General features: G+C 41.1%; 1 protein-coding gene across 2 annotated transcripts in view; it reads left to right on the top strand.

The window, feature by feature from the left end:
- Positions 1-20,811, top strand: part of clip3 (CAP-GLY domain containing linker protein 3) — a 37,842-nt gene extending 17,031 nt beyond the window's left edge. Inside the window, exons 4-15 of one of the 2 annotated variants that reach the window (XM_080429363.1) lie at positions 1,153-1,246; positions 1,442-1,603; positions 4,920-5,038; positions 6,178-6,414; positions 6,763-6,816; positions 9,566-9,701; positions 11,287-11,448; positions 12,369-12,500; positions 12,911-13,034; positions 13,656-13,726; positions 15,166-15,235; positions 16,292-20,811. In XM_080429363.1, the coding sequence (XP_080285489.1) occupies positions 1,153-1,246; positions 1,442-1,603; positions 4,920-5,038; positions 6,178-6,414; positions 6,763-6,816; positions 9,566-9,701; positions 11,287-11,448; positions 12,369-12,500; positions 12,911-13,034; positions 13,656-13,726; positions 15,166-15,235; positions 16,292-16,346 (1,416 nt within the window). In that variant the 3' untranslated portion in view covers positions 16,347-20,811. The remainder of the gene's footprint in view (positions 1-1,152; positions 1,247-1,441; positions 1,604-4,919; positions 5,039-6,177; positions 6,415-6,762; positions 6,817-9,565; positions 9,702-11,286; positions 11,449-12,368; positions 12,501-12,910; positions 13,035-13,655; positions 13,727-15,165; positions 15,236-16,291) is intronic. The other variant, XM_080429364.1, reaches the window with a different exon arrangement.
- Positions 20,812-22,295: the final 1,484 nt, after the last annotated feature.

The following is a 22,295-nucleotide window of genomic DNA, read 5'->3' as shown; positions in this document are numbered from 1 at the left end:
GTAGCTCCTCTACTGAGCAGCAAGAAACACAAGAGGGGACAATAAAACATATCCACATATAATTCCCACAACTACTATTGTCACATTTTCACTAGTTTGCTAATCAGTATTTTCCTTTTTCTTCATTTTCCAGTGGCCTTCATAGACATACAGAGATGTGATATTTCAGGGCCTTGGCAAAAAAAAACAGAAACTGTTCATTACCTCACGGTAAAGGTCAATGATATGATGTGGAATGATTCAATGACCTTGAAAAATATGTGTGAGCGACTATTCTGACACTATGTTTAAATATAACCATTACGAATCTATATCTCATGTACATGAGTATAGCAGCGGGGAAAACAGAGAGACAGGCAGGCAGGGAGACCGTCTAGTGATAGGACACCACGAAGCAGACAGGAAGAGAGGCATGAAGATCCTTGAGAGAGGAAAGATAGATGAACTGTGGTAAGTCAGACCCAGTAGAGAGAGAGAGAGAGAGAGAGAGAGTAGGGCACAGAAAGGGAGAGAGATAAGTGAAGACACTGACAGTCAGTGGGGAATTATGAGACAGCAGCGGAAAGAGATAGAGAGAACGTGTCATTGAGGGACAGACAGAAAGGATGAGGAAAACAAATATGAACAGAAAGAGAGGGAGAGAAAGAAAGAAAGACAGAGAGGGAGAGAATGACGCAGAGGATGAGTGCTAGTGCTGTAGTATGACTCAGCAGGAGACCAGCCTCAGTATACAGACAAAAATGATCACAAACTGCAAGATTCCTGAGTAATAGGCTCTGGAGTCCATAACCTGCATAATTATAAATACTTCTACCTCATTATGGCACAGCCTGACTTTGCAGAGGACTGTTGGCAATAACCTCTCTTTACATGAAATAATTAAATGGAAGCTTGTACGCTAATAAAATAATTGTTTGATTAGTATTTTCTGTGATTGACTTAGTTTGTCAGTAGTCCATGTGTAAGAAGCGGGATGACATACACTAGAATACCGCAATAACCAGTAATGACTGTCTCACTGTATGTTATCCTTTAAATACATCTTTCCTTCTGTACTTCTCTCCTTTCTCTTCTCTTCCCTCCGTTTCTCCATCAATCCATCTTTCTCTCCAAGTGAAAGATTCTCTCTGTTCTCTCATCCCTCTCTCCCAGATCCTGAAGCGGGGTTGTCATGTCAACGACCGTGATGGATTGACAGACATGACCCTGCTCCACTACGCTTGTAAGGCTGGAGCTCATGGAGTTGGTGAGTTAGATCAAATATAGACAGACGGACAGCCGATTTCACCCCACCCCCAAAAAGTAACGTGTAACCTTTTACATAGCAGCTGCGATAAATGCAACCTGTGGCGAGGCCTCTGCTGGAGTTTGCACTTGACAGCCAAAGCAAAGATTGCACTTTCTGTCAGATTTAAACCTCAAATGTCTGTGTGTGTCGTAGGTGATCCAGCAGCAGCTTTGCGTCTGTCCGCTCAGCTGATCTCTCTGGGAGCTGACGTCAGTCTGAGGAGTCGCTGGACAAACATGAACGCTCTGCACTACGCCGCTTACTTTGACGTCCCTGAGCTCATCAGAGTTCTGCTCAAATCAGCCAAACCTAGAGGTACACACACACACACACACGCACACACACACGCACACACACACACACACACACACACACACACACACACACACACACACACACACACACACACACACACACACACACACACACACACACACACACACACACGTGCAGTCATGCATGCAGTCATGCATGCAGATACAGAACCCTCGTTTCTATATGCAGCTCTTACCTTGGCCTTAACCACTTCAAGGGAGCTAGCTTGATTTTGTAGTTTATTTTCGTTTAGGTAAAAAAGATGTGTATAAAAACAGCATAAGACTGCATGTACACTGTGATCACATTTATAATTGTGTTAGATTTTGGTGTCTGCTTGCACGTTGGTACACCCATGCCTCACCTAAATCTAACACACCCATTATAAAAAAATTTGCTTCAGTTGCGTTTCTTGCTGCATGTCTTTAACATGAACTGGAAAACAAAACTACAAAATCAGCCTATGGTATCATGGGTGTCCTTACTGTAGCTGAATGGGTAGAGAGGCCATCTGGGTGTCAGAAAGTCTCCCCCTGGCCCCAGTGTGTGTGTCAAAGTGTCCCTGAACAAGACACTTAAACCCTAACTGCTCCCCGAGCGCTGTATTAATAGTGCCCACTGCTTCTAATAGTTAGAGATGGGTGAATGCAGAGGAGACATTTTATATACGAGGTTCGGGCCGCCACGCGGCCCCTCACACCTACGTCACTCCGCCGATTCAACCAATATGTTTGAGTCCTAGTGTCGGGGGCTTTGTCAGACCCGTTATACCTGTCTGTCTGTCCCTTTTATGTCCATAATATATGGAGATCTCTGTATCTGTCTGTCTACCTGTGTCCCTTTATGCCCATATACAGAGATCTCTGATGTCATCAGTATATGCCCGTATATGGGCATGCAGATATGCCCATGTATGGAGATCTCTTTATCTGTCGGTCCATGTCTCTTTTATGCACATATGGAGATCCCTGATCCCCATCTATTGGAATGTCCATACATGGGCATATTGGTTGGATCGGCAGTTCTGGACAACTAGATACTCGACGGCGGGCACTGCACTCCCTCCATTCCTTTTCGCTGCGAGCGCCGAGTTTGAAGTCGCTCTGTGCACATAACCATATATGGGCATAGCGTTCGGTTCTGTGGCTGACCAAGTTTCAATGGTCCGCTCTGAACGACCGGATCTCTGTATCTGTCACTCCTTGTCCCTTTTGTGCCCATATATGGAGATCGCTGATGTCATCAGTATATGCCCATATATGGGCATTCCCCCTTTTGTGCCCATATATGTAGCTGACTAATTTGTTTGCGCCTGATGCCATGACGACACATTGAGGTTAGGCAACACACTCCATATTTGGGTGTGGCTGCATTGGGAACTCCTTATATGGTTATGGCTGAGTCATGGTGACATGAGCGTGACATTAGAGGTCCGCCCGCCGACCGGTCCTCCCTTAAGCCAATTTTGATATAAAGGATGTGCATATGTACTGTGACAAAAATACCCACAAAAGAGTGGGGTAGCCTACTATCTATGATATGCTAACCAATCTGCTTCTTTAACTATTTGTTATGAAATGTTTTGAATATTTCAGAAAATCTCTCCTCACCTGTGTATCTATTGGATTAAACTGATGATCTGTAGGAAATAGACCACCACACACCACTACCATTATTTGCATCCCTTTCATGCTAAACGTACGTAACACAAGGTCACTGGTTAAATACCTGCAAGAGCACCGTGTCGTGTTGAAGTGTCCTTGAGCAAAGGACGAGTTTTATCCGTATTTAATGCTTGAGAACACACTGACAGAAGACTCTAATTTCCACAGTAGAAGAAGAAAAGAGAGAGAAAGAAAGAAAGAAAGAAAGATAACAAACTTACAATTGAATGATGTACTGTACATTTTAATCATTGTATTTTCTGCAGGGCACGGGAACACAGCTAAATGCAGCCTGTTTTGGGCCAGTTGTCCTGAATAAAGCCAAATTTATGCTCCGTCGCACGGCGGTGCCACGCGTCGAAAATAGCCGACCTACAAGCTCACAACAGCTTGTCGGTCTACTATTTTCCATGCGCGACACCGTCATGTGACGAAGTGTTTAGAGTGTTCATGAACCACTGCATTCTGCTAGACTAGTTACGGGCTCCCTGAGACTTTAGCCACTTAAATCCCAACACAGTCCCATGGTAGTTGTTGTGGTGGTAGAGCAGCTTTAATGGGGCATCATAAAAAATGATGTGTGTGCCCAATGCCCATTAACTCTTTCACTGCCAAGAGTATTTTCATAAAGTACTCCCCCAGTACCAGCAATTTGCGTTTTTTTGTAATTTTTCATTCAAATAAATTATCTGATTGGGTTTTTAAACCCATATTACAGTTCTACCAGTAGAGAGCAACAAATCGACACATTGATGACCTCGCTGGCTCACTCGCCCCCTCCCAAACAGGCTCACGTCACATCCGGTCATAACCGGATGTTGACATTTTTGACAATCGTTGATCGGGCTAAATTACGATGTGATACACGACTACGATGACTGATCGTCACCCAGACCAAAGAGAGTAGACGTGGACCTCTCCGTTCGTTTTTTATACCGTGTGAAAAAACGTGACTTTCCCTATTCTGGCCGAAAATGACCGCGGGAAAAAAATGAGAACCGGAAACGGAATCTGCGTCATGAAACCGGAACCCAATGAGTCTGAAGGAGTCAGGAAGCGAAAGTGATCATGAAAAATAAACAGAATAGCGCGACCACAGTCAAAAGTAAAAGCTCGGGATTTCTCGTGCTGGCAGGGAGGGTACTCGGGAAAAACTCGGGATATCTCAGGGCGTGGCACTGAGAGAGTTAATGGTGCTGTGGTCGGGACATTCACATTGTCACCGGCATGCAGTAGTCCTCCAGGACATGGTTCACATTCAGCCTTATACTGTCTGTCTCTCCTACTACACTGACTACCTCTCAGCTTTTCTGCTGTCTGTCTCTCCTACACTGTCTACCTCTCAGCTTACTGTATGTCTCTCAACATGTAATAATTAATCATATTTTGTTCCCCACTCCTTTGCGGTATTTGTTACTGTATATTTGGCATACGCTGTGAAATGTGTCCTCTGCATTTAACCCATCCTAGCAGTAGGTGCTAGTCTAGGCCTGTCACAATTATTACATAATCGCCTAATCACAATTATTTGAGATAATCACAATAACTTTTTACATAATCATTGAAATGTTAAAAAAGGTCTTAATGGGTTAATCTCAACATTGGTCTGGTAACTAAATGACTAAGTGCTCTGTGCTCTGTGCTCTCCTCAGTGCTGAACTCCACATGCAGTGACTTCCACCACGGGACGGCCCTGCATATCGCTGCCTCCAACCTCTGCCTGGGCTCCGTCAAATGTCTCCTTGAGCATGGAGCCAACCCCACCGTCAGAGTGAGAATACAACGCTGTTCTGCTCTGCATATATATATATATATATCTCTGCTGTCCGGCAGCAACCAGCTAACTCCAGAATGTTCATTTTTCAGGAAATGACAAAAACAAAACAAAAGTGGAGTTATGAGGTTTTGTTCATCATTGATAAGAACAGCTGAATGGACCTCCAAGCTCACAAGGAGGGTTTGAGGTCAAAAAGAGGTGGAGCTTGGAGTCAGCAAAACCAGCTAACTCCACCCCCCTTTGGTGAACTTAGCTGGTTTAGCAGAAAGTTTGAGGATCCAATGGAGTTAGATGGTTTTGTCAGAAGCGCCTTTTAATACTTTTAATTGATTCAATATTTTTTTAATCAACACACAGACGTAAAGGGTGTTCAATGGCCCTGATTTATGGAAGAAAATGCAAAAGCGGAAAAATGTAGTTAGCTGGTTCCTGCCGGACAGCAACGAATACTGTAAACGCTGATGTCACGTTTTGTTAGGTCACAGACTAGAAATTAACAGAGAGAGCCCTCCGATGCAGATTTGTGTGACAGTGCCGCTCATAGAGCTCTCTTTTGCGCTGCCATCCTGGTTGTGTGTGTGTAATGTGGCCCTGAACTGGCACTTTTCTGTGACCTGATCTCCTGCGTCAAAGGGGCTATTTCACACACGTTTGTTGAAATGGTTGATTCATACCATAAGAAACAGGAAAAGAACGATGGTATATTAATATCCTTACCGATCAAAAGGATTTTGAATGACTGTATGAGTGATCTGCTACACATGTAGACACATCCCCGTTACACAGGTGGGCAATGGGAATCGTCTCTCTGTTTCTGCTCTGTGGTGTTCCAGCTATTCTATTCTGTGGTACTGTGTACTTTACTGTCCTATTTATTTACTGTCGTATTCTCATCTGTCCAAGGCTGTATTTCTTTCTTTCTGTTTTTGTATTTGGAACATAAGCCAATCATATTCCATCATCATTATTCATTCTGCTGTACCATCCCTCTGTATAGAAATATATACAGTAGCAATAAGAACTCTTATCAATCTAATCTATTACTGCATTTAATCCTCAATCTCTCTTCCTTCATTCTTCTGCTCCCTCTCTCTTCCTCCTCCTCCTCCTCCTCCTCCTCCTCTTTCCGTCAGAACGAAAAGGGCCAGGGGCCAGCCGACGTGGTCCCCGACCCCATGGACATGACTCTGGACAAGGCGGAGGAGGCCATGGTGGCCAAGGAACTGAAACAGGTGCTGCTGGACGCAGTGCCACTGAGCTGCAACCTGCCCCGAGCCACCTTGCCCAACTACGACAACATCCCTGGCAACCTGATGCTGAGCTCGCTGGGACTGAAGCTAGGGGACCGCGTGGTGCTGGACGACATGAAGGTAACCAAACCATAGTGTTTTTTTTTTTACATAAATACAGTATGACCCAAAGTTTTGATTGTTGGTTGAAGAGCCCGACCGAAACATCGAGTGGCCGATAACGTAATGGCTGATAAAAGGCCCTTCATATAAGCGGTGTTTAATTAACTCTGACGTCCCTATTCTGTGCATGTTGTTAAATGTGAAAATTCTCCAAAAAGAATGGCATAGGCCCATATTCTTCATTTACACTCATTGAACGACGAAGAATAGACGATCTACAAGCTGACAAGGCGTTGTCGGTCGGGCTCTAGTGGGTAGCATGTGTGGCATTGTGGGTGGACTGAACGGTCTGTTCTCACTGTGTAGCTCCATAAAGACGAGAGCAGTGAAGACAGCTCCCCTCCTACCCCCCCTGGACAGGTTGGTGGCCTGTATACCCATCTGGTCACATGTGGGACCTGCTCTACCACAGTCACCTTGTGGAAGCTCATTCGGAGGACCTTTTACATCAAAATCTAGGTTTTTGTCTGGGATTTGTGTTGAATTCTTACGTTTTTTGTTAAATCTTTTTTTTTAATCATTTGTAAATATCATTGCCCAATTTGGGATTGGGGATTTAGTTTTTGACATTTTAAATGCAACAGTATTTAGTAGAATTGATGATTACTTGTTAATTCGTTAATTACTTGTTCCCCAGTGCTAAATAATCAAATATTCCAATTAATGGCATAGTGGTGTTAAAATGCTCACCTCACCAGTGTGTGTCATGACATGAGTGTTGTGTGTTGTTAAATCTTCATCAGGTCAAATCTTTTCACATAGGATTTTTTTCTTTTTTCTACAGTATATACTGTAGGCACAGGTTGTTTCACTTCAGGATTTAGAAAAAGGCAACACACAGTGGTGGAAAAAGTACTCACATGTGTAATTGATAGAAAATAAGAATTTTGGGGTGAACTACTCCTTTAAGTAAAAGTATCAATTCTGAAATCTAGAAATACGCTAAGCTCACAATGCGTTGCATCGCGACGCATTGTGAGCTTGTAAATCGGCTATTTTCTAATTTCCGTAATATATATAGGGCTGAAGTGGTTAATGTATGTTTTGTAATGATAATGAAAATATATGAAGTAACTAGTAGCCTAAATGAAGTTACTAAAGTTTTCAAATAATTGTAGTGGAGTAAAAGTACAATATTTACCTCTGAGATGTAGTGGAGTAGAAGAAAAAGTACTGAAAATTGGAAATACTCCAGTAAAGTAAAAAATACCTAAAAATTGTACTTAAGTACTGTACTTGAGTAAATGTACTTAGTTACTTTACACCACTGACATCTAAGCACCTTGCTTTGGGTGTTCTACTTTACTCTGCGTCTGTTGGGCAGGATGTGTTGACAGGATAGTATTTTAGACAATCAGTTCTTGTGAGAAGGGACTGGAAGTGGAACAAGTCCAAATCATACATAGTCTCAGTGGTCTTCCATCATCAATATCAGTGACAGAGGGTCTGAATTACAGGGTAGCGTGTCCAGGTTTTTACAGAGAAAATCTCAGGTACGCTTCTGATAGGCTGGGCTGTAACGGAAGTCTGCGGTTGGTCCGTGCCGTGGTAAGCAGTGGTGGAAAAAGTACTCACATCTTTTACTTAAGTAAAAGTATCAATACTGCAGTGTAGAAATACTCTGTTACAAGTAAAAGTCCGGAATTCAAAATGTACTTGAGTAAAAGTATAAAAGTATTGGCATCAAAATGTACTTAAAGTACCAAAAGTAAAAGTACTCATTGTGCAGAATGTCCCATTTCAAGTTTTCAAGTGTATAAACATCTTTTGAAAATAGCAGATCTACAAGCTCACAATGTGCCACATCGCGACGCATTGTGAGCTTGTAGATCGGCTATTTTCAAATGGCCGAAATGTATATAAGGCTGAAGTGGTTAATGCATGTTTTGTAATAATAATCAAAATCTACAAAGTAACTAGTAACTAAAGTTTTTAAATAATTAGTAAAAAGTACAGTACAGTAAAAGTACAATATTTGCCTCTGAGATGTTGTGGAGTAGAAGTAAAAGTTTTGGAATTTGGAAATACTCAAGTGAAGTACAAATTCTTCAAATTTGCATTTAAGTACAGTACTTGAGTAAATGTACTTAGTTACTTTAAACCACTGGTTGTAAGTGTCTGTCACACTTTTCTTTGTCTTACGGGACAGTCCCAGACATTAGATATCTAACTAATTATCTGGCAACTGTCAGACTAAATCATACAACTGTTTATTTGACAGCTATGCAAAACTCTTGAGGCACTTTTTTTCTTCTCAGAATCAGAATGTGGTGACAGTCGATGTGTAAATCTCCCTGAATATATGAAGCTGAAAAACTCATGTTATTATAATTTAGAAACTTAAGAACATCCTCTTCCATGTGGTAAAGCAGGTAACGTATGATATGTGGTGGTGTGTACTGTAATATGTAATACTGTATGTATTGGTGTGTATACCTTATTTGTCCCTAATGCATACTTGCTTAAAGCCTAACATACTTTACATTATGCACATACTGTGGTTTACCAACTACATGCCCACTGTGTGCTTCTCTGCCCCATATCCCATATGGTACTAACATACCATAATTACAGTAGCATGATACCAACTTCATGACTGTCTGACACCGTACAATACATAACTTAAGCTATGTGCAGTATCAATATCAACTTCAGCTGCTTTGTGTGTCTAAAGCTTTCTCATTTATAGTTTAGTTTTTAGTTTTTCTTTTGCTCTCCCGCAAAACATTTAGAAACAATAAAAGACCCTGTATACTGTGCTACTGTTTGCTAACTTTTGACATTTTTCTCTCTTATCTATCTTTTATTCCATCTTTCTCTTTCTTTATTGTTTCTTTTTCATTTTCATTTTCTCTCTCTCTCCTTTCTCCCCCTCTCCCTCACTCTATGTCACCTCACTATCTCTCTTCCTCCCTTTTGCCTTCTCTCAACTTTTGGCACGCTCTCCTTACTGTCATCACTCTATCCCTCATCCCCCTCTCTGCCCCTCTGTTTCTCTCACTGTCTCTCTGTCTGTCTGTCTGTTTGTTTGTTTGTTTCTCTCTCTCTCTCTCTCTCTCTCTCTCTCTCTCTCTCTCTCTCTCTCTCTCTCTCTCTCTCTCTCTCTCAGACTGGTACTCTGAGGTTCTGTGGTACCACAGAGTTTGCCAGTGGTCAGTGGGTGGGAGTGGAGCTTGACGAACCAGAAGGAAAGAATGACGGCAGTGTTGGGGGGGTCCGATACTTCATCTGCCCTCCCAAACTAGGTAACACAACCTCGTACGCCTGTCTAGCTTCATATCGGAGTCAGGCGGAAACCTTGTATGTCCAAAACCGTTACTTTTCTGGAAATGCAAAAAAAGAACCTGTGTTCCGATGTATTTATTTATTAATAATTTTCATTGGTTAAATATTTATAAAACCCACAGACACACTTAACCACTTTAAAATTGGCATTGCTGTTTTGGGCATATCATTATTGGCGAACATTTTCAAAATCTTTCAAAAATAGTGATGCATTGTGAGCTTTTAAATGAACTATTTTAGTTAGTTTTGCGCAAGTATAAAAGTATAAAGGAGATACAAGATAAAAAAGTTTCTGCCTAACAGCGGCGATATGAGAGATAAAAGACATGGTCAGGTCTCGGCCGTCTATGTTTAGTGTCCAGAGAGAAGTGTATCTTTATAGTGGAGTTTCAGTCTCCAAGGACACATGCCTAATTAGAACACAGAGTGTCACATTACTGTGGGACAGCATCGCTATTTTGATAACACGCTGGAAAATGCAGAATTATAGTTGGTACAGCTAAAGATTCTTACCCACGACTGCAATCTCACAAAACCATCGCTTTAACCCATTTTAGTTGTTGCTATACTGTATATCGCTGTTGTCGGGCAGAAACCTCTTACCTCCATATTCTAACTTTATGTGTTTTTTCGTAAATAAACGCCCATGATCATGCACCAAAGTATCTGCTACTTTTGATATTTTTTTATTTTAATCCTGAAAAGTCACAGTTTTGGACACAGTTTCCACCCGACAATATATAGCAACATTTTGATTTTTCCCAGAAAACTTAGGTAGGATTTAGAAGGTGTTTTTGGAATCGGCTTCAGGTCTAAATGGGTTAAGGCCCTGACACAGCAAGGCCCCTATTCGGCCAGTAGCAGTCTCCGCTCACCCGTTGAATCGGCAGTGGACCTCATTAGTGAGGGAGAGCTCTCTGTTTGGTTGTTTGGTCGACAGATAGAATGAGGACACACAGACGCAATATTGACATGAGAGTGGCTATAAATCCTCAGTTGTCTTCCCAATTGTGGTGCAGGGAGTAACCCCACCCAAGCACAATTTAGAGATTGAGAACATACTGTATACAACTGATTGAACATAATACACACAGCAATTCACAGTAACCAGCTGTTGTTTGAGCCAGTCTCGACTCCAATAGTGCATCACTCATACAGTGCCTCCTAGATAGTACAGTATCAGCCACAGGTTTAAATGCATTGCTCAATACTGAAGCGGTTACATTAGTTCTGAAATAACTCATACTGTATTATAGTCTAGTCACTGTGTGTAACTCTCTGAAATGCAGAATTAATACTTTCTTCCTGAACTGGGTAAACAGTGCTCCCATTACAGTAATGAAAGTGTGATAACATACTGTATAGTTCACCTGTCTTCCTAAACTAGACATTGCTGCTCTATGTACGAATACTTGTTCTAGCATTCCCATGCTAATGTCTGCCCCGCAAAACTAGACTTTTCATCTCAGAACTCGTTTATGGCTCAGTAAAGGTTAACAACAAAAGGTTTCATTTCGGAAATACTGTCTTGCGTATCTCTCCCAGGTCTCTTCGCCCCGGTCTCTAAAATCAACAAGGTGATGGACCTGCTCCCCTCCTCCGTCACCTCCACCCCCCGTACCCCCCGTAGGCCTATGGACCTGGCATCACGCATCTCCTCTAAGGCCAAGAAAGAGAAGAAGGAGAAAGAAAAGGAGAAAGAGAAAGGTGGGTAGTTCATGTGTGGGTCGTCAGCTTGGCAGATCAGGAGACAGAGATGTTGGCGGTGTTGTGGAAGTTCCTATCAAAATGTAATACTTTACGTAATTACTTTCAATTCCAATTAATACTGTACTTGCAGTATATGGCACAATATTATTTATTGTGAAAATATTACTAATATTATATTATTATTATTGTTATGTTACTTTTGCGTTACTTTTATGAAACATCCTTAAATGAAGCTCAAAAGAATTAGCCATAATATTAAATGGAAGATGGTAGTCTAAATGGTATAGATTAGTTATTGTTATTGGTATGCAAACACATGGCGCTCAATTTATACACTTCCACTCAAAGTACTCCAATGGAAATAAGCCCTCAAGCTTTATTGTGTTTTATCCTTTTGACAGATAGGTACAATTTCATGTCAACAAATCAATCAAAATGTTATTTTAGTAGCCTACATTTTGTTGTTATGAAAAAAGAATATATATATATCAGAAACTGCAGCGCCCTAGGTCTATGCAGCATGCTGAATATTTTGACAAATGGAATCAAACTTAAGTAAATGGTACAGCAGACAAACTAGGCTACATTGTCATTAGTGTGCATGAAGCTTAAAAAAACTATAAATGTCAGAGTTTCTGATACTCTGTTACTCATTAAAAAGATTGCTGCATCATGATCTTGTAGATTGACTATTTTTGGTGCGTGCAAATACCAACGCACAACTAAGTATGAATCCAACTTTATAAGACCATCATTAACATAAAATGATCATTTAAAAATACAATAAAATAGAAATGACTGTGATATGTCTTATTATACACTAAATATACAGTATATCGTTGTGGGGTTTATTTGAAAGCAACTACCAAACTCAGGTCTGCGTGTTGACGGTGTGTTTGTCTGATCCTGCCCCTCAGCCCAGAAGAAGAAGACATCGGTGGCCAGTCTGGACCCAGATGGGGTGAATGTGGAGGTGGGAGACCAGGTTCTGGTGGCAGGACAGAAGAACGGCATCGTACGCTTCTTTGGCAAGACAGACTTTGCCCCAGGTGTGTTGTGCTGTGGGACGATTATAGCAGCTTTTCTACAGAGATTTGTTTAGACACTGGATTTTATGTATACGACGGCTGATTGCGCGTGTGCGCGCGTGTGTGTGTGTGTATGTGTGTATTCACTTGTGAGGTAGTGGTATAGTAGAATGTGAGAAATAGACATTGTGAGGAAAGTTTTCCTGGTCCTTGGTTGTAGATCTGCTATTTTAGAATAAAAAATGCAAATGTTAAAAACATACCATTCATAAAATCACTGTCATAAAATGCTGATGTTTAATTAATGAAATAAATACAAACAAACAAACGTGTGTGTGTGTGTGTGTGTGTGTGTGTGTGTGTGTGTGTGTGTGTGTGTGTGTGTGTGTGTGTGTGTGTGTGTGTGTGTGTGTGTGTGTGTGTGTGTCCAGGTTTCTGGTTTGGTGTTGAACTGGACCAGCCGACAGGGAAACATGATGGCTCAGTGTTTGGCGTTCGCTACTTCAACTGTCTGCCAAAGTATGGCGTGTTTGCACCGCCCTCCCGTGTCCAAAGGTAAGGAGGTGCCTTCAAGACAACTCAAAGGCTACGTTCACATTACAGGCCTTCACCACATTCAACCTGGCATCCCTATTGTGGGCATAGGTGAACATTTTCAAAGAATTATTTGACACTACAGCAGAGTCTAGGGGTTCAGTTCCACTGCAGTGTATCCAGCTCGTGTTCGGGGGAGGGAAATTGGTCAGCAAGGTCAGTCTTTGTTGCTGCGCTAGCGACTCCTACAGGCTGAGACGTACCTCCATACCGTCATGAAACCAGCCAATTCACATGAATTCTGATCGGGCAGTTCTCACAGCGGATGTATGGTCTATAGGATATAATCAGATGTGATTTGATTCAGATGTGATTGTAATGTGAATAAAGCCAAAATTACATCTATTCATGACATCAGACATGCTCCTCTGTCTGGTGTCCAGTGAGACTTGTGTTGGTACAGTATTAGTATTACTATTGTAAAGTTACATGGTTGTGTTGCTATAGTATTAGTATTACTATTGTAAAGTTACATGGTTGTGTTGGTATAGTATTAGTATTAGTATTACTATTGTAAAGTTACATGGTTGTGTTGGTACAGTATTACTATCGTAAAGTGACATGGTTTTGTTGCTGTCTCAGAATTGGAGGTCCTATAGATGGTTCACAGAACGACGACAACAACATGGTGAAGAAAGTGCACCAGGTCACCAGTAAGTACAACCCACTGTGCGTGCGTGCGTGCGTGCGTGCGTGCGTGCGTGCGTGCGTGCGTGCGTGCGTGCGTGCGTGCGTGCGTGCGTGCGTGCGTGCGTGCGTGCGTGCGTGCGTGCGTGCGTGTGTGTGTTCAAGAGAGACAATTCAATGTATACAATTAATAACAACGTTATTATAACAACGAATTGTGCTTTTTGAAAGACAGAATTTGAATTCCTTAGCGCTGAAAATCATTGATTATTTTTATTGATAATTAACAGTCAAATGTAAAAGCCTGGGAAAAAAGTAATAGCATACAGTCTTTTGAAGAACTTTGATCAAATTCCTGGCAAGATTTGTATGAAATGATCCTAATGATCCATGCCCGATCATTAGTGCACTCTCTATATAGAAGGACAATATCCTGTTATCTGTAGATACTGGTGTAGAGCTCTTCACAGGTCCCCCGATTCCGAAAATACCAGACAGGACCCGAGACCCGTACGGGTCGGATCTGTGTTTTATCATCGGAATCGCCGCTATTACCTCGGAACTCGGATCTGTCCATCATTATGTGTAATACCCGAGTGGATCCGAGAAGACCCATAGTATGCCTACTGTGTGTGTGCGCGGCTGCACTAATCAGGAGAGAAACGCAAAAATTGCTGTTTAACTTGTGTGTGATGTTTTAGACTGACCTAGGATCAGGTTAGTGCAGCAGCGACATGAATGGCTGTGCATTTTGCGTGATGATTATGCTGGTTTAGAATCAGATTACTGCAGTGCAAAAAAGAAAGTTGAGCTGCACAATTCATGCGCACCATACTGAAAGGCAAGCCAGGCTGATTTGAAAACACCGGCATGTAATCATGGATTCCTCTGACGAGGTGAAAGCAAAGCTTCGATCATAAAATGGTCGTTGGTCAATAGGTCTGCTATTATTTCATAAATTCCACATTTATTTACAAAGAAAACCTTTTGTCACGCATATGAAATTGATACCTATTTATTTTTGTAATTTCATATGCGCTTTTTTGAAGGGGTGTCTGGGTCGGTTCTGTCTCTGAATCTCGTAACTAATCGGATCTCGTAACAAATTTCACGGGGCCAATTAGGGTCCGGTTCTGGAAGAACCAGAAGAAGTCGGAACGGCTCGGAATCGGACCAAATTGTCAGGGGTCCACTCGGTTCGATTCCCAAATTTCTCGGGACCATTTCGGTTCGAGTTTTTTTTACACGTGAAGAGCTCTATACTGGTGATACTGAGACACTGTCTGTCAATCACAATTAAAATTATTTATTGAACAAAGAGGCTTTTTTAAGGGCCACCCAATGTTTCACCATTAGCCCTTGAAACAATGAAATCTTCACAAATGTTCTGCGTCCTGACCTTGTGCGTGTGTGTGTGTGTGTGTGTGTGTGCGTGTGTGCGTGTGTGTGCGCGCGCCTCCTGCAGTGGCCCAGCCCAAGCGTAACTTCAATACCATGCATCCTAAAGACCTTACATCTGAGAGCTCCATATCCAGGTACACTACATCACATCAGCAACACATTACATCACATGTACATCCAGCGTAGTCATTGGACTGACACAACATGTACATGTGAATCACAATGATGTACATGTGCTCTGTGTGTCTAATCAACAACATGTTGATTAGATATAAAACAGTTGTTTACGTGCTCACATATCATCGCTGTTGGGTAGAAACCTTGTGTGTCAAATGTAATTATTAATATAATGTTATTATTTAGTCACAAGCTCTTTTTAATACTTTTCATAAATAGGATAGGAATAAAAATAGATAAATCTGTTATTTCCGCTATTTGTCATATGACAAAGTATTTAGGGCTTCACCCATTAATACCTGAGGCCGATTCTACATATGCCTTCTAAATCAGTAGTTCTCAAACTTTTTTTCGTGGCAAGGACCCCCCAAATTAATATATATTTCACCGCGGACCCCCCCATCTGAAAAGGTTTTGTGCCAGGGTCCAGGGACCCTCATAAGAGAAGATGTGTGTTAATTTAGAATATTCTCTGTGATGGATAATTTATAAAAATATCCAAAATAATTCAACATTTTTCAATACTTTCAAGATCTTCAATTCAATAAAATTGTATTAAAGTGTCAAATCACAACAAGTTGTCTCAAGGCACTTTATATGTAGAGCAGAGACCCGACATTGTCCCCCTCTGAGCAAGCAATTTTGCGACAGTGGCAACGAAAAACTCCCCCTTGACTGGAAGAAACGTCAGGCAGACCCAGGCTCTAGGGTGGGCGGCCATCTGCCTCCACCGTGTTGGGGGGGAAAGAAGAGAGAGAGAGAGAGTGAGAGAGAGAGATAGAGAGGGAGAGACAGAGAGGGAGATACAAGTAGTAGCAATAACAATAATTATAAAAAATCAAAATAGCAAATGTACAAGCTCGCAGCGCAGCACGAAGTGCACTGTTTTCTTAAAAACGTATTTTACTATATATACTGTATAGCTTAAATCTAAAATGACACAGATGCTTTCCCGGTTTTAATGGGTTAAGTGGTAAATGAAGATCTGCCTAATCCTTCTGGTTCTTCTCCAGGTTGCTGTTCTGCTGTTGGTTTCCATGGATGCTACGTGCTGAGATGCAGTCCTAACTACTCCTCCGCCAGACCCGTCTCTCTGCTCATCGGCCATTCTTTTGCTTTGTTTTACCGTCTCAGACTTATCGCCGGTGTCCAAAGTCAAACCATATCTTTCCTTCCCTTCTCTCCTTCTCTTCCTCCCTTTCACTCCCAGTCCATTCATAGCTCCATTCTATAGCAAGATCTAGTGCCTTGTATCTCAACAGCAAATGCCCTGCGTTCTCTGTAAAACATACAGAGAATCAGATCAGTGTAATTGTAATGATAGATCCAGTACTCCTTCAAAAGCAGTTCTCCCCCCGAGTCCCTACAATTTTAACCTATACTGTAATTTGGCCCACTTTTATTGTAAGGAGTTCTCAACCGCTCACTTTTGCCAAACTGTCGTAGCTTGTTCCCTTATAAATCTCTGTTGGATTAGTTCTGTCATGTTGTCTACAATAAGGCCAATGCTCACACTGCTACAAAGTTCTATTATGCTGCTACCAGCCTTGGGTTGAATAGTCCAAATAGGGAAAATACTTCATGGTTTGTTTCATTCTGTTTAAGTGCCAGATGGGTGGGATTGGTGTTAAGGTTGACGGCTAAGAATTAAAAAATAATCTATTTAGAATATTCTCTGTGATGGGCAATTTAAAGACATGATTTGAATTGGCCTGATGTAATAAATCAACCCTTCCCATCGGAGGGTAAAACGCAAATAATTGTTTGACTATTAACAACTATTTGAGTGTGGTTTCTACAAGCTACTGCATGTGAGAGCAAGGTTCTCTGTAGTGCTTTCTGCCAGTTATGGTTTGAGAAAGAATCTTGCCAAGTATATTGAAAATAACGTAGCAGATTTAGATCTGCTCTTTTCGGTTTGTGACACCGTCATACGACATCAAATAAGCATCACATGCCGCCTATCTGGAAAAATGACAACAAAATGATAACAAAATTTGATTGTTTTGTTATCTGGTTCTCTGACAAAGAAAGAATGGCACAGGCTTTAAATTCATGCAATACGTTGAATACATGAGACATCAAAAGGGGATGACACCCCTTTTGTCGTGATACATGGCAGCATGTCTCTTGTAAACAGGCCTCCTTTCTACCATGATGTTTGGAGCATAAAGTCTGTAATCTCAGATGTCAAACAGAAAACAGGGTCAAACATACGTATTTTTCAGGGTTCTGTCACCATTTTGTATAGCCTTTTTGAACTTCAAATTAGGCTAATTTTGCCATTGTGTTTTTGGTCTCCAGTGATATGTTTCCTTTGTTTTGGAAACAAGTGTCAAATTAATAGATCTTATTTACCTTAGATTCAGTCTCATTTTGATTTGATTTTATACACTCTACGTGGCTTGAATCTAAAGACAGTGGATAGATAGAAAATGTAGCATCAGTTGCAAAACAGAAGTGAAAGCATAGGAAATACACAGATCTAATCATCACCCATATATCCCCAAACAATAGTGCAGAAAATATGACATTTGTGACTAAACACTCAACAATGTCTGTCATTAACTCATTATTAAACAGTATATGCCCAATGCAGACCATATGATGTGCAAGTGTGTAGGGTTACAAATATATATGAAATCTTCATAAGTACCCTTGGAAGATTTAACATCATGTTAATCAAACTGGCAAACAGCCCGGAAATGAAATGTTTCCACTCAGCGTCAATTTCGGTCCTGTTCCTAGCAAATATTGTTTTGTAGTTGAGTATGATCACTTAAAGTCCTACCATTGTGTTTATATCATAAACAAACAAACATCTTCATCATTCTCAGCTTTAAAAGTACACTCAATATATATATACACACAATCAGATGGAAGTTGAATACTTTATAAAAAATACATAATGTGAATGATAATCAAGTCATACAGCTCTATGTGTCTAGACCAAACAGTACCCTCCTCTCCATCTAAATATTTTATTTTCCTTTATTTGTGTAAGAAAACAACTTTTTATAAAATATAAAATCTCCAGGCTAGATTTAGACCTGCTATTTAAAATGCTTCTTCTTCTCCTTTACCTTCCCTCTATCCTGCCCTCCTCGTCTTGTCTCTTCTCTCCTCCTCTCCTCTCTACGCAAATAAGACTTTGGTATGTTTTGTGAACGTGAGCATCCCAAAAAAAAAGAAATGACTACTTAACCTAACGTCACGTGTGCTTAATCTTGAAATCTCTCTGATTCTGTGCATAATTTAAAACATCAATATGTAAGCAGTGTACCTGCAGTGTATGTATCTGTGTTTGGCAGTGGTCCATGTCATGTGTTCCTACTACCGCACACTGTAAACACACTAATACAGAGAGGACAAAATCTTATACATCATTATAACTATACAGTACTATCTGCTGCACCAGGGTGCGAGAGTGACGCCATCTACTGGCTAAATGCTTGTACTGGTTTTGCTGGTACGTTTTGAGTACAATACCAGGCACGCCGAGGAAGATGTAATTACGTTTTTTTTAAAGGGGGGAATACTAAAAACTCAAAAACATTGCCTGATGATGTAGTAAATATGGCTGTTGAATTTTGGAACCTTACAGAATAGAAGGGAAAACATGCAGTTCTTAATTATCGAGTCATTTTTCTGTGGTTTCAGAACCATTGGAAAGAGACTTGCATGTATGAATCATCCTGTAGGTCCAAATTGTGGCTAAAACAACATGCTTGGTGGTTGCTCCTGCACTCTCTCCTTTAAAACGTAATACTGTTGTGACAACTGTTGTATGTTTGTGTATTGGGCTACTGGACCGTGGATTCAGCTTTGAGATTATCATAAAGTTAAATTACTGTCCTAAAACTTATCTGAGCTAGCTGCCTGTAGTTGCCGTGCAGTTTAGCTCAACCACCACAGTGTAGTGTGTGAAGGTGAACGCAACACAATACTACAGTTGTGAGGCTCTGGAATGGCAGAACTTGCCACTGGGCTTTCTGTAGGTGTCGTAGGCCTAATTCAACCCGATACCTGTGACGAGGTCCACACTTCCACCCATAATTCTACTGCCACATTACGGCTGCATGGCATACTGTGTATACCTTCAGAATTTCACCTCACGTTTGGTGTATTTGCACATAAACAAGTGATGAGACAGGTGAAGATCAGAAACAACAGGTGATCTGAATGGTATTTAAAAATCAGTAAGGGGCTTAGAAAACCACCTTTAGGAAATGTTGCTTGGTACAACTATCATTAGGATAATGCACTGACGAAGGCCTTCGTGGCCCCCCTGTCTTTAACAGCCTGTTGACAATGCTGTAGCGGTTTCATGGTGGAATACGATTACTACACATGGAGGGCCAGTTGTTGGGCACCTGTGCATCCTTAAAGCCTGATTTAAGATTCAAAGTGTTGCTCGCTGAATATAGCCGATCTATACGCTTGTAGATCGCCTGTATTTGGAAGATAAATTGGGCATTAGGCTGAGATCTCCCATGTCTACTCTTCACATGCTTGGCATCTCACCATGTCCATGACTGATAGTGAAAGTGAAAGGAAAAGATTGCCAGCCTGACAGTCAGATCGTGGTTAGCAGGTTTTGCTAATGCTTTCGTGAGATAGAGCAGTGGTACTTTGGTTTTGAGAAAATGTTAACTTTCTTTTCTGCTAGCTATAGTGAATTGCATTTACCTGGTGTGCCACGTAAAACTGCCTCTGATTAGTTTGAACCCCAGCCCCACTGTCAGTACTGAAAGAATACTTCTTTAGACCCTGTTCATTTCCCATATCTTTTATTGGTTTCCTGAACAACCAGATTTCAAGTCTTAAGATACACATAATGGTGGAGGATTTGTTATTCAGTGTGTCCACATGTTGGTAGCTAGCTTCATTAGCCTCCCATGCATGTGTGACTCACATTCCCATACTAAAGAGGCTAATGAAAGTACCAACACGTTGCCTGTGTCACTGTATGTATGTTGTCTCTTAACAACACACTCTCTCTGGTGTACGTATGTCTTTTGTACAGTGAATGTACAGTTACATTAATGTCTCAGTGAATCTGTTGACTTTTTTAAAGGTGGTCTTACTACTAACGTGGCGGGATCTCTGGAATGCTCAGTGAAGTGTTACTTGTGTCACACTTTGTCATCTTACTTAGAGCAAAATGATACGTATGCTTTTACTCCATTCCACAGCCTTTGTTCACCTTAAAGCATTTATTGCTACACGTCTGTGCAGCCTTTATAATGTCGTTAAGTCTAGAAATGCGCTCTTTAACATCAACGATCATGGAATCATTCTCATGCAAACTAACTCAACACTAATCCACACGCTAGTTGTTTTTAACATACTCTTTTGAGTCTTTAAAATATATATAGCCTATATTTTGATAATTTCACAAAGTGTACTTTTTATTTTACAGTTTTTATTTTGTAGCCTGTAGCCTATATGTATTATTAACTTATTCTGTGCTCGGTTGTGCAGTCCACGTGTGTGATACACTCCTGTTTTAAAGTGTGTGAACCCTGATGGACGCTAGGGGTGGGGTGGGGTGGGATGGGTGAGAATAAGTATTGGACTTTACTACTGCTGCAGTCCTCATCAAAGTGAATATTCATTGCATGCTCTCTCTTTCATTCTGTCTTTCTCTTGTCTCTTAGTATTTTGGGGTTGTTTCATTACTTTTTTTCAACAACAGTGTATCTTCTCATCAGCATGAAAATGATTATAACAATAACAACAATGACCACTCTATGATGAATATAATAAAGAATTTGATGTTGTTTTATACTTGCACTGTCCCATTGTCTCCTTTACACAGTGTGTGTGTGTGTGTGTGTGTGTGTGTGTGTGTGTGTGTGTGTGTGTGTGTGTGTGGGGGGGGGGTTCAGTGCAGTGTAGCGTTTTACAGTCTGAGCAAACAGCCAGAATAGATTATTGCACTAGTTGCAGCACATCTTTAGGGCAAGATAATTAAATCGGCTTTTGTAGTGTTGGATTGAATGAAAATGATTCCCCTGATACTCGGGTATGCAGCTTATTTTTATATTGCTCAGTTCAGTTGATTGCCAATTAAAACATAAGCCTATAAAGAGACGATAAATCGAGTAAGTTCATAATGTGCATTTATTTTAGCTCAAACAAATTACATGGATGCATAAACAAGACGTGTTAAACTACAATCCGTTGAGTTTGTTTGTCTCCCAGGTCATTGCAACGATGTCCGAACTTTAATACTATATGAACTCAATTATAGCCTACATGGCGGCGCATAGTGTCCAATCCGCGGTGCATCAACGACCACCTCCACTCACTGCAGAGGTGGTAATCATACAATATCATACAGTGTGGTAAAATAATTAAATAATAATAATCATTCAAATAAGTCCCGGATTGTTGCTTTAGTTGTGCTAAAAGTCAATAAATAAAATAGCCATACAGACAATTCAAACATATATTACAGACTTTATAATCAAACACTTGCTGTTAGCATCATGGTGTTGTAAATAAAGCAGTGCAGTAAGTCCATTTGGGGATATTTTGAACCGTGATGACCCCAGGCAGCCATCCTGGACACCGGTAGACGGTATACGGTTCAGATGAGGGCTGCACACTATACACCAGATGTATCCCCACGTTATCAGCCGGTTGAATGGGCGTTATAGCCTACTGCCACCATACATATTATATCCCATACATTATGGTCCCATAGGGGTCTGATAACGTTCTGCTAGGCTCAGGAGGCGCTTATCAGCCATGTATTTCAGTGGAGGCCGGTGGCCTTGGACGCAGCAGGGGGGCAAGAATGAGGAGATGTGTCCACTCTGCTGCAGTGCTTCTTCTTCCTGCGAGCCCTGCGGTTCTTAAACCAAACCTGGAAGGAGAGAAAAGAGACATTAATGAATGGTGAAGTGCGGCCATGCATGCGTAAAGGGAAGATTTTGGATAGGTTTTACGCACTCAATGTGTAGCCTATACATACCCGAACAGTTTCTTCAGTCAGCCCGGCGTTCCGTG

This window comes from Gymnoscopelus braueri (genome assembly GCF_963280865.1).
Source record: "Gymnoscopelus braueri genome assembly, chromosome: 5".
Taxonomy (NCBI): domain Eukaryota; kingdom Metazoa; phylum Chordata; class Actinopteri; order Myctophiformes; family Myctophidae; genus Gymnoscopelus; species Gymnoscopelus braueri.
This window is presented reverse-complemented; position numbering and strand designations above follow the sequence as displayed.